This window comes from Anomaloglossus baeobatrachus, chromosome 1 (assembly GCF_048569485.1).
Source record: "Anomaloglossus baeobatrachus isolate aAnoBae1 chromosome 1, aAnoBae1.hap1, whole genome shotgun sequence".
Classification (NCBI taxonomy): Eukaryota; Metazoa; Chordata; class Amphibia; order Anura; family Aromobatidae; genus Anomaloglossus; species Anomaloglossus baeobatrachus.
The window spans coordinates 593,808,800-593,822,480 of record NC_134353.1 but is presented as its reverse complement, the minus strand read 5'-3'; the positions used below and the strand labels follow the sequence as shown (position 1 = coordinate 593,822,480).

Below are 13,681 nucleotides of genomic sequence, written 5' to 3'. Positions count from 1 at the left end.
ACATAACCAGCAAAATTACAAAATGTAACAGGCAACAGAGTCTCATCCTTCCGCTGGCTCACCAGGGATTAGAATGTTCATGCCTCAGAGCTTCCAGGGCTACTTACTCCAAACCAGCAGCACCCCGTTTTCGACGGGCACCCACCGAGAATGGAATAACGCCGGATTTAGGAAGCTGGCTGAGGACCACAAAACCTGTAGTCAGGTGACTGGATTGTCCCAAGCTGGATTCCTTCTTAGGTAGTCCTTGATATCTCAGCCGAATCCTTGCATTCGATGCTGAAGTCCATGTAGTATTATAATCCAGGTTCAGTTATGGCTTACCAATTGGATCCGCAGATCCTAGATTGGTATCATGTAGCAAGAGTCTACCCGGGCAATGCACAGTCCTCCTTCTTATACCCCTGAGCTCTTCTATTCAGACCATTGGGGTCTTCACGATTGGTGAATAAGACTGGGGGAGAGACAGCTAAGTTACATCACATCTACCAATACACATAGTAATACAATGGGAGGTTTGCATACTTGATTTGTCTGTGTATCTGATATTCACTGGCCAAGGCAATTACATGAGTCAACAAGAAATTTAACACTAAAATCGTTAGGGTCCTGTCACACGTAGCGATGTTCCAGCGTTCCCACCAGCGATCCGACCTGGCAGGGATCGCTGGGGCATCGCTACATGGTCGCTGGGGAGCTGTCAATTAGGCAGATCTTCACAGTGATCAGAAACCAGCCACCAGCGACCCGTGTAACGACGCTGTGCTTGGTAGCCAGGGTACACATCCGGTAGCTATGCAAAGCGCTTTGCATAGTTACCTGATGTGTACCCTGGCTACATGTGCAGGGAGCCGGTGTCTGGCAGCCTGTAAGCAACGGTACGCTGGTAACCATGGTACACATCGGGTAACTAAGCAAAGCGCTTTGCATAGTTACCCGATGTGTACCATAGTTACCAGCGTACTGCCATTTATAGGCTGCCAGATGCCGGCTTCCTGCACATTCAGATCGTTGGTCTCCCGCCATCAAACGCGCCGATGCGTGCTGCACAGCGGGAGACCAACGAGCAAAAAAATGGTCCTGATTGTTTTGTAACGATCAGTGACCTCGCAGCAGGGGCCGCTCGCTGTTGCTTGTCACACACAGTGATATCGCTGGCTAGGTCACTGATACGTCACAAAACCTGTGTGTGATGGGGGCTTAAGAGTCTTGTAGAAACAATGAGGGGCTTATCCCCCGTTTATAAACTATCATCGTCTTCGGCTGAATTTTAAGAACCTTAACCCATGCTAGGCACTGTCAGAGTCAATGTCGTCACACCATTAACTACAGAAAATGTCTGCACATGCTGGACCAGAGCAAGAAAAGCCTGCTACTAGACAAACTGTATCATTAGGGTATATAGCCAGCAATAGAAAAATGATGGATCTATTTTTGAGGTAAAACCCCTTTTAAAATGGGAATTTTATCTTGATAATTTATCCCTTTTTATATAGTTTCTGCTATAGGTACATGGGAATTACATCTTATGTGTTTTTGACCTGTAATGTTTTTTAGCTTTGTTTTGCATTTAAAAGGAATTTGTCAGCAGATTTTTGCTATGCAATCTGAGGACAGCAGTGATTTTAACTATGTACTACTTATTAGGCTGTGCTGTAGTTTCAATACAATCAGTGTTTTAGTAGCAGGAGACAGGGCCATCTCCAGGTTTTTGTGGGCCCCGGGCGGAAGAGTCCCAGTGGGCCCCATCCACACACAGACACAGACACCGATACGAACACGTACATATACATATTTAAAGACAAACTCACAAAAATACATATAAACAGACAAATCTATACAGTCATATACACTTACAGACAGACAGACAGACACACACACACACACACACACACACACACACAAACTCTGCTACATACAGACAGACACACACACACACACACAACTCTGCTACATACAGACAAACACACACAACTCTGCTACATACAGACAGACAAACACACACAACTCTACTACATACAGACAGACAAACACACACAACTCTGCTACATACAGACAGACAAACACACACAACTCTGCTACATACAGACAGACAAACACACACAACTCTGCTACAGACAGACAAACACACACAACTCTGCTACAGACAGACAAACACACACAACTCTGCTACAGACAGACAAACACACACAACTCTGCTACATACAGACAAACACACACAACTCTGCTACATACAGACAAACACACACAACTCTGCTACATACAGACAAACACACACAACTCTGCTACATACAGACAAACACACACAACTCTGCTACATACAAACACACACAACTCTGCTACAGACAGACAAACACACCAACTCTGCTACAGACAGACAAACACACACAACTCTGCTACATACAGACAAACACACACAACTCTGCTATAGACACACACACAACTCTGCTACATACAGACAAACACACACAACTCTGCTACATACAGACAGACAAACACAACTCTGCTACATACAGACAGACAAACACACACAACTCTGCTACATACAGACAAACACACACAACTCTGCTACATACAGACAGACAAACACACACAACTCTGCTACAGACAGACAAACACACACAACTCTGCTACATACAGACAAACACACACAGCACCCGCGGCATCGGCGGGGACAGCACCCGCGGCATCGGCGGGGTCAGCACCCGCGGCATCGGCGGGGACAGCACCGATGCCGGGGGGGGGATTGGCAGGGCATACATCTGGGGGGGTAGAAGCAGCTCCCCGGGGCCCATAATGGGGAGGCGGGAAGGACACTTACCCGATTAGGTCACGGTGGAGAGGGGGCACACACAGCGCCGGACAGAAGCTCGCCTCCTTCATCTGTGGGACTGAGAAGGCGGTAGCTCCGCCCACAGATGAAGTTCAAACCAGGATGTCTGCACGCCTTAAAGTGACGGCGCCGCAGATTGCTGCCGAGCACTGCGGTCCCCGGAACTCGGCCGGGGGCAGCAGAACTGTAAAGGCGAGTGGGCCACGGCCAAGGGACAGGAGAACTAACGAGGCCGAGTGGGCCCCCCCGGTTCTCCAGGGCCCCGGCATTTGCCCGGGTTTGCCGGGTGCTGATGCCGGCCCTGGCAGGAGATTATCATTGACTGCCTAGTTGACCGTGTGTCTTCTCATCCAACCACGCCTTCTCCACTGATTAGCAGCTTACTGTCAATATACAATGTGCACTACTAATCAGTGGTGTGGGTGGGGTTAGCTTTCTGAGCACTGCTACATGTGCAGCAGAGAAAACTCTGATTGTATTACAAATGCAATACCCAGTAGACTAAGTGATACATTGCTGGAATTGGTGTCTTTTTCCCTAAATTTTGCTGCTGTCTGATGAGGAATCAAAGGCCAAATTCTCTTTAACAATAAAGAATATATTAATTTTTCGATATTTGGTGTGCCTGATACGTTTGTTACAAACCATTCCTTGTCTTTTGTAATTATTTCATATGTGTTTTTGGAATTTGTCATATATGGATCTATTTAATATTTTGGTGCTGCCCACCCACTGTTGGTTTTCTGTGATGCCATCGAAATACATGGAATGATGTACACATGAATAAGGTAGAAACCTATGCTATGTACATGATATATTAGGATCATGGAAAATCTCATTGAGCAGCACAGAACCACTATATATAAGAAGCCAGGGATATAGATAAATCATTGAACATGCCGTTTGATCTGCAGGTATTATTTTATAGAGTAGGACTGTTTGATATATAGTTTTGTTGGCAATAGCTTGTCTTTTATTCATTGAGATCTATGATCTTTTTGGACTTAACAGTCAAGGGAGTGATCCTAATTGGTGACGTAAAGCTACCTCTATACACTTTTACTGCGACGGCTGACAATCACTGATTAGGACCGCTCACTGGACTCCTAAGTCCAGATTGAGCATAATGTAGACACAGAGACCCGAATTCCAGTGATGTCACTTACTGAGCTGTTTGCTGTAATTTGGTAACATAAATGTTTTCTCTGCTGCAGATCTAGCAGTTATACAGAGCTCATAACTACCTGGCAGCCGGGGAGGTAGTCCTCTAATAATAATCTACTGATGACTAAACAGTGATTTAATTCATAGTACACTAAGCAGCCCAGTAAATGACACACTGCTGGAATCAGGATCTCTGCCCCTATGTTCAGCTGCTGACAGATTAGGTGGCAAAACCCTGGTGACAGAGTCCCTTTAAGATTTTTCTTATCTTCTCAATGAAAATATTGAGCTACAACCATTATGTTAAGTGTCACCAGCTACATCCCAATACATAGAATTGAGATAATGAGATGATACAATTGATATCGAGAAGCTTATTTTAATGCTCCCTAGTCCTGAAAATATTCGTTATTCATTTAGTGGTGTTGTCAGGACTGGGTCATTATTACGGAAAATCAATATCTAAATTAAGAGTCCGTTAAAATTACTTTCATCCAATTTTTTTTTTACAGAAATGTCGGCATCTTTAAAAGCCTCTCAAGACTTGAACAATCATTATTCAGGTGAGTCAAAGGAGAAACATGTCTGACAGCAATGACGCTATTATACCTGCAAGTAGATAACATACCAGATCTATATGAATGCCAGTTTACTGGTTTGGACTTAAAGGGGTTGTCCGACATAAACGCCAAATTTTGTTTTTAAGCTAATCTTGTGCTGTATGATCATATAAAACACCCCCACATTATTTTTTTTGTTTTCTAACTTTTGTTCCTCTTGAATTATCACTTTATTCTCTGCAGACACTTTGTTTACCTGCAGCTCAACCTAACATGACCTCTGTCAGAGCTGGCACCGCCCGGCCTCACTGTCCAGATCTGCCTTCTGCCCACCCTCTGCACACTCATTGGCTGTCAGTATTCTGCACTGACCTCTCATCACTACAGCATTGGAATAACAGCCCCACATAGGGCTTTGCACCCCACCATGTAGAGCTCTGCAGACCCCACCACGTAGGGTTCTGCAGACCCCCACCACATAGGACTCTGCAGACCCCACCACATGTGTCCCCCACCACATAGGGCTCAGCACCTGCCCCCAATACAGGGCTCTGCACCTCCCCCCAATACAGGGCTCTGCACCTCCCCCCCCAACACAGGGCTCTGCACCTCCCCTCCCCCAACACAGGGCTCTGCACCTCCCCTCCCCCAACACAGGGCTCTGCACCTCCCCTCCCCCAACACAGGGCTCTGCACCTCCCCTCCCCCAACACAGGGCTCTGCACCTCCCCCCAATACAGGGCTCTGCACCTCCCCCCCAACACAGGGCTCTGCACCTCCTCCCCCAACACAGGGCTCTGCACCTCCCCTCCCCCAACACAGGGCTCTGCACCTCCCCTCCCCCAACACAGGGCTCTGCACCTCCCCTCCCCCAACACAGGGCTCTGCACCTCCCCTCCCCCAACACAGGGCTCTGCACCTCCCCTCCCCCAACACAGGGCTCTGCACCTCCCCTCCCCCAACACAGGGCTCTGCACCTCGCCTCCCCCAACACAGGGCTCTGCACCTCCCCTCCCCAATACAGGGCTCTGCACCTCCCCCCCAAAACTGGGCTCTGCACCGCCCCTCCAACACAGAGCTCTGCACCTCCCCTCCAACACAGGGCTCTGCACATCTCCCCCCCAACACAGGGCTCTGCACCACCTCCACCCAAAGCAGGGCTCTGCACCTCCCCCCCCAACACAGGGCTCTGCACCTCCCCCCCAGCACAGGGCTCTGCACCTCCCCTCCCCCAACACAGGGCTCCACCTCCCCTCCCCCAACACAGGGCTCTGCACCCCCCCAATACAGGGCTGTGCACCTCCCCTCCCCCAACACAGGGCTCTGCACCTCCCCCCAACACAGGGCTCTGCACATCTCCCTGCCCAACACAGGGCTCTGCACCACCTCCACCCAAGACAGGGCTCTGCACCTCCCCCCCCCAACACAGGGCTGTGCAGACCTCCCCCCTAGACATACTCACCTTTCCTTGGTACCCGCCGCTGCTCCTCATTCGCGCGCTGTCTGTGCTCTGCCCATATCAGCACTGTAGTGACGTCACCACTGTGCTGATCTGTCAGAGAGCACAGACAGCGGGACAGTGATGAGAAGCAGTGCAGCGCACCCTCTCATCAGTGCTTTCAAATGTATTGGCATTTGTGATGCTGATACATTTGAACTTGTGATCCTGAGCAGGGGGCCTGGTGCCGGCGCTGACACCGCGGGTAGCCCAGGCCCCTCCCCCCAGCTCATGGGCCCCACAGCAGTGGCTAGGAGGTTGCAGGGAGAGTAAAGCATGTGGGGAGGGTGCGGGGGAAAGGGGGCGGGGACGCCACTCACTGTACCTGTCCAGCAGGGCAGCTACATGACGTCGGCTGTGATGCCCGTCTACAAGGCGAGCATAAGCTCCTGCCCTGTCGACGTGACATCACAAGAAGCAGCAAACACCTGGCAGGAGCGGTCACATGACTGCTCTGAGTCGGGGAGATGGGCTGACAGTAGGGCAGGTAGGTAGTTATTATCTACTTACCTGCCCCAATGCAGCCTAATAGGGAAATAATAAAAATAAGCCAAAATAAGCTGGATAACCCCTTTTAACATACGTTTGTCTAGTTCTATAGAAACCTCCAGCTAGAGATAGGGAGGTAAAGTAAAATGTGTTCTAATAGTGCAAATGAGCAAAATACATGGTGTGTAATAAATGTATTATATAATTTTAATGCGGCCTAGTGTTAAGCTACATGCATATTACATTCCCCTCTTTCACAAATTTACCTCTGCTTCTATATAACAATAATTAGGATAGTTTGTTAAATGAATGATGAGATGGTGTCTGTCTGTGAATCAAGTGTATTGTGCCAACTACTGCTCATACATAGAAGTTGTGCGGCCCAATTCCTGTACATGGATCTACCGGGAGATTCTCCTGGTCCCCTATGGGCTAGTCTGAGCTTGATCAATGGCATCATATTAAGTGTATGCAACATAGCTGGAGAAAAGGTAGACATGAACGGCGCATCCAAAAATCATCAGTTGATCTAATGCCGCTTAGCAAAAATTTTTAAACCTGAACATGAGGTTCTTGGTTGAACACTTTGGTCAGACTGTATGAAGCCACTGCCACATCACGGTGAACCTCTGAGTGGGTCTGAATCAGAATGTTGAAGCAAAGAACCTAATGTTCAGGTATATAAATTGTTGCCTAGCTGCATTCAACCAGCATTTGGCACAGGCATTGTTAATTAGCAAGAGACTGTAAGAGGGGTCCAGCCTTTTTTGCTCTCAATTCACAGCTTGTGGAAGGTGAGTTGTCCATCTCCTTTCACAGGGTGTTGGTGCTGTGTGGCGGCCATTGTTGTGGTGGTTTTGTGTTGGTGGGGCCTGGAGTCATGGGGACTCAGCTTTGCGGCATGGGTGTTGTGAGGCACCAGGTCACCTGCCCTGCTAGTGTATCGTCGCTGCGGTGGAGTTTTGCATGCAGCGCCACACCTTTTAAAGCTTCAAATAAGTTAGGGAACCATTCAGAGGTTCGCTGTGACATGGCAGTGGGCTTCATACAGTGTGATCAGAATGTTAAACCTAGAACCTCATGTTCAGGTATATACATTTTTGCCTAGTAGCATTAGATCTACTGATTACTTTTGGATGTGCGGTTCATGTATAATTCTCTAGCTATGTCATACTAAATGTATTTGTGCCGCCCCCGCATCAGCAGCCGGGCTGCTCGGATCCGCATCCGCGGTGGCTCGAGGGGCGTCCGGACCCAGGGGTCGGGGTCATGCAGCCACTCAAATAAAAGGGGGTATTTACATGGGGCTGTATGGTTAAAGTTCATGACGCCACCCGTGGTGTGTGGTGAGATGGAGTACCACCGCTGCAGCTGGGGGGTACCCGGTGGCGATGGAGTGGGCAGGTAGGTATTTAACCCATCCACGGGTAGGGGAAATGCCCTGGGACTCGGTGATGGTAATGGGAACAGGCCGTTGGGGAGGTAAGGGTCACTTGCGTACTCACTCAGTCCATAAAGCTGACACCGACAACTTGGTAAACCAAAGTTCTGGACACTGCTGCCGCTGAGGGGAGCACATTTGGCTCCCGTTCCCGCTGGTGTTGCCTGATGATCTGTGACCTTTCCCTTGGCAAACTGTTCTCTTCTTAGTTGGCCCCTATAGCTTGAAACTAGTCGGGTCCCACTCCCCAGTATGGCTAACTGAGGGAGCTTGCTCTCAGGGTTCACGCTTGGGATTTCCTGGACCGGTTTAGTGGAAAGTCCTATTACCCTCATTGCGCTATTACCCCGATTGTGGAGCGGGTGGGGAGCAGATCTTGAAGGCTCCGTTCTCATCGGGTGAATTGTCAGGTTGCCTGAAGGTACTCCATGACCTAGGGTCCACGTACCCCATTTTGCCCTGGTCCTAGCCCGGTGATGGTACAAGGCTGCCGGCTGTCCTCCTCAACAATACCGTGCCCCTTGTCACGATCCCCTGCGACCGAGGGTCCAGCTCCTACCAAGCCCAGACCACCGTCTGCTACCTAGTACTTCCAAGGAGCCCAGCTCCTGACCTCCTCTCACTTCCTGACTCTGATTCCATCTGTCTCCTGACACTCCTGACCTCCCCTTAACCAACCCCACCAAGTGGACGATCCTATTCCACTGAGGCCGTCCACTGGTGTGTCTGGTGGGTGTGGTGCAGAGTGTTCCTAGGATTTTAATTAGCTGCTGTTGGCAACACCATTGGTTGGGGACCCATAACCAAGGAGGAGATGGAAATTGCACAGAAGGGCAGATTGCACAATACCCTGTGATGACCTGATAGGCCAGGTTGTCACATATTATCTTGTTAAGTCTAGGGTAGATCTTGAAATGTAGTAGCATATCGACCTTTTAAGCTACTAAGCTACATTAAATGTATGACAGTAGGCAAATTGTGCAGGACGTTACTTCTCATATGACTTTTGTAATATCTGTAGCTAGGTATAGTTGTAGTAATTATCATAAATATTTTGGACAGTTTTTATAAAAATTATATCTAACATGTTATGGCTGTGAAGAAAACAGGATACGAGGATGCAATGATGCAGACAATGAGGAGGCAGTGGTGACTGAACCAACAATGCTTTATTAACTATGTACAAAAATTACCGGAAGCGCTTTAAATGTGAGATATTGGTATAGCACTAGTAACAGTAGTATATCAGATTTCACAGTGGAGTTATCCGCAGCACAAGTATACGGAATGCAATCACAGTATTATTTGCGTAATATTTTTACACAGTATTATCCTTACCATTAATTAATAGTCATCATCTGTGTTAGCATACTCTAGATCCCCTAGCAGAGAAACATCAATGTAACTCTATTTGTTACTGTCGTTTACTTATCTAAACAATACTATATAGAGTACAGGTTCTAGGGGGGTTGGAGATGCTACTACCTAGACCTCAAGTCCAAATTGGAGATCTTTGTACACCTTCCTGGCTGACACAGATGCTCCTCTCTGCTCAATTTCACAGATATTTCTCAGGTCACGACCTTCCTCTCGGCTCGGGTCACGGACCTTCCTCTCGGCTCGGGTCACGGACCTTCCTCTCGGCTCGGGTCACGGACCTTCCTCTCGGCTCGGGTCACGGACCTTCCTCTCGGCTCGGGTCACGGACCTTCCTCTCGGCTCGGGTCACGAACCTTCCTCTCGGCTCGGGTCACGGACCTTCCTCTCGGCTCGGGTCACGGACCTTCCTCTCGGCTCGGGTCACGGACCTTCCTCTCGGCTCGGGTCACGGACCTTCCTCTCGGCTCGGGTCACGGACCTTCCTCTCGGCTCGGGTCACGGACCTTCCTCTCGGCTCGGGTCACGGACCTTCCTCTCGGCTCGGGTCACGGACCTTCCTCTCGGCTCGGGTCACGGACCTTCCTCTCGGCTCGGGTCACGGACCTTCCTCTCGGCTCGGGTCACGGACCTTCCTCTCGGCTCGGGTCACGGACCTTCCTCTCGGCTCGGGTCACGGACCTTCCTCTCGGCTCGGGTCACGGACCTTCCTCTCGGCTCGGGTCACGGACCTTCCTCTCGGCTCGGGTCACGGACCTTCCTCTCGGCTCGGGTCACGGACCTTCCTCTCGGCTCGGGTCACGGACCTTCCTCTCGGCTCGGGTCACGGACCTTCCTCTCGGCTCGGGTCACGGACCTTCCTCTCTGCTCGGGTCACGGACCTTCCTCTCGGCTCGGGTCACGGACCTTCCTCTCGGCTCGGGTTGTAATAACCTGCAGGTAACGGGATACGCAAGGACTGCACGGAACTACGGGGGTTAATCAATGCAAATTTAATAACATATTGCACAACACAGGTGAAGGAAAAATGCGGGAAAGGAGCACAGCAGTAGAGATAATGCAATATACATACAACTACTTTGAACAGCTTGTCAAGGATAGGAAGCCTCAGATTGTACTCCCAAAAGCAAAACACAGAAATCCTTATTAAACAAAAAAAACGCAGAGTCCTTGTTACCTTACTTGCATAACACAGTGCAGAGTCTTTTCCTATCTGTCCCTAACTAAAAGTAGTGTGCACACTTAACTGCAGGTTTCAGCGTGGGGTACCTCGTCACCGTTGGGGCCCGTATTCCGCCGGCAGACACCTCTAAAGTTCAGTCTTTGTCCCGGATCTGTAATTTGCCCGTGCTGTCTGGCTCCTCGCTCCACATCCAGCCTTTCTTGGATCTGTGTCTTGGGGAGATGTCACGCAACACTCAGGTACTTGGACCTTGTTCAGCAGGGCAGAATGCGGCCTTGCCTTATTTCGCACGTCCGGACACACACTTCTCTGCATAAAAACAGCTACCAAACAAAACTAGCTCCTCTGCACATCCTGTTCAGGACTGTACCAAGTAAATCAAGTAGCAGGGGTTTGTGCCCGCTGTTCTTTGTTTTGACAGTAGGTGGCAGCATAACAAGGAAAAGTCCACAGTCTTCTAATCTATATATGTAAATGTTAACAGATCTTACATTTCCCCCCCTCTTTAACCTCGGCCGTCCCGGCCGATACTCTCCTGAGGCGCTCTGCACAGGGGCACACGGTGGCAACTCCTGCCCTGCTTCACAACCTGGTGCTTGGGAGCCAATGTCTTAAAACAGGATCCAGTGACAGAACACACAAATTCATCTGCCAAGTACCGATCAGGGGGAATACCAGCGTTAGCCCGCTCAGTCCGGCGTGGTACTACGGCTAAGTCACCAGACGTCGGCGCCGTATCAGGGAGTACAGTATTCTCGCCCCCATCGCTGGCGATTGGTGACTCCTGCTCTGCAGGGGTGGCACCTGTGTCTTGAATGGATGGGGGTGTGGATCTCTCCCAGTCTGCTGGGTTGGTCGGGGCCCGCCACCATTCTTCATCGTCAGAGCCCTCTTCGATGGTAACAGGAACGGGCACGGGCACCGTCTCCGAGGTACTTTGTCTGGTCCTGTCTTCTGAATAGCAGGGCCTCAGCATATTACGATGCAGGATGAGGGTGTCGCCTCTTCGCTCGCCTCTCACTTCGTATACTGATCCGTGGGGAGAGATTCTTCTGATCACAATGTACGGCTCCGTTTTCCAGCGCTCACTCAACTTGTGTCTCGGGTGTTTCTCTGCAACTAGTACTCGGTCTCCTGGCACGAACGGGGCTTCACACACAGGTTTCCGCTGCGGGTGTGTCTTTTCTTGCAGCCGCTTGGTGACAATTCGATGGATAGTCTCCAGCCGTCGACGGTGACAGTCAACCCAGGAACCTACGCTCTGACCTTCGCTGATCTCGGGGGGAACCAGGTTGAGCTCTTCAATGCCTCTTCCGGCTCTTCCAAACAGTAGTACGTATGGGGTGTACCCAGTGGTGGAGTGGACACGATTATTGTACGCCCACACGAGTTCTGCGAGATAGCCGGGCCAGTGATTCTTACGATCATCCTCCAACGTGCGTAGCATTTGTAGGAGGGTCCGGTTAAATCTCTCGCAGGCTCCGTTGCCCTGCGGATGATAAGGCGTAGTCCTTGACTTCTACATTCCGTAAATCCTTTGCAGCTCTCTCATCACACTGCCCTGAAAGCAAGCCCCTTGGTCGTAATGTATTCTTTTGGGGCAGCCGTACACCCGGATAAAGTCATCACTGATGGCTCGAGTAGCTGATTCAGCTGTCTGATCTCTGGTGGGCGTCACCACCGCAAATTTGGAGAAGTGATCTGTCATCACAAGGCAGAACTGATAGCCCCGGTGGGAGTGGCCAATTTTCAGATAATCGATCATGAGTACTTCCAACGGCTCTTTGGTTACAATAGTCTGTACTGGTGCTTGCTGTGGGGGAGCCTTACTTAACTCACAGGAACGGCACAGTTTACAGGCCTTCTCTACTGCCCGAAGCATCTGAGGACAGTATACTATTCTTTGCAACCACTGGTAAGTCTTGTGCGGTCCGAAATGGGCTCCCTTCTCATGCGCCTCTCGGGCCAGTGGTACTGCCATCTTCTGGGGTATCACTACTTGCCACCGTACTTCCAACTCTGTAGCTAGGTGCACCTTCCGATACAGCATCCCTTCTTGCACAGACAGCTTATCCCACTGGCTGAGAATCTGGAGGGCCACGTGCGACAGCGTGGCCCGTATTTCCTTTCTAGGCTTGCTCTGCTGGATCACCCACTCTTTCACTTGAAGCAGTTTTGGGTCAGATGACTGGATTTTCACCCATTCCTCTCTGGTTTGGCCAAGCAGGCGTGATGTCGTGCCCGATGTAATTTCCAGCATACGAGCCTCTACCACTTGAGCGGTGAATTTACTGAAGTCCGGAATTTCGTCTTCCTCCAACTGTTCATCTCTCTCCCCCACTGGGGCTTCGGTGGTAACACGAGAAAGGGCATCCGCATTCTGATTTTCATGCTTAGAGCGGTACGGCACATGATAATTGTATCTGGAGAGTCGTGCCAGCCACCTCTTTTCCATTGCTCCCAGTTTGGCGGTGGAGATGTGAGCCAGGGGATTATTATCCGTATAGACTTCAATTTGGGCTCCCGTGAGATATTCCGAGAACCTTTCGGTTATTGCCCATACTAGTGCCAGTAACTCCAGCCGAAAGGAACTGTAATTCTCGGGATTGCGCTCGGCTTCTCGCAACGTCCGACTTCCATATGCAATCACCCGTTCAGTACCATTCTGTACCTGGGCCAGTACTGCACCCAGGCCGTAGAGGCTCGCGTCTGTATACAACCGAAACGGGAGGTTATAGTCTGCATAGGCAAGCACAGGGGCGCTAACCAAGGCCTCTTTCAATCGGTGTAAGGCTTCTGCTTGTCTTGGTCCCCAGCAAATTTTCTGTGCTTTTGGTCCTTTCGCAGTCCCTCGGAGCAATTCGTGCAAAGGTTCTGCCTCCTTCGCGAAATCTTTGATAAAGCGACGGTAATATCCGGCTAGCCCCAGGAAAGCTCGAACCTCTCGCACTGTGCTGGGTGTGGGCCATTGTAGCACTGCTCTCACTTTCCCATCGGAGGGCTGTACGCCGGCTTCTGACACCTTGTGTCCGAGATATTCAATCTCTTCCTGAAAGATCCGGCATTTTTTTGGTTTTAGTTTAAGCCCATGGGCCCGTAACCGCTGAAACACTTGGCCCAGGTTTTCTAGATGTTT

The 13,681-nt window shown here is 50.2% G+C and overlaps 1 protein-coding gene across 1 annotated transcript in view; it reads left to right on the top strand.

Moving 5' to 3' along the window:
* Positions 1-13,681, top strand: part of TRPM6 (transient receptor potential cation channel subfamily M member 6) — a 340,636-nt gene that overhangs the window by 260,578 nt on the left and 66,377 nt on the right. The window contains 1 exon segment of the mRNA XM_075318063.1: positions 4,510-4,560. Coding sequence (XP_075174178.1) covers positions 4,510-4,560 — 51 coding nt within the window.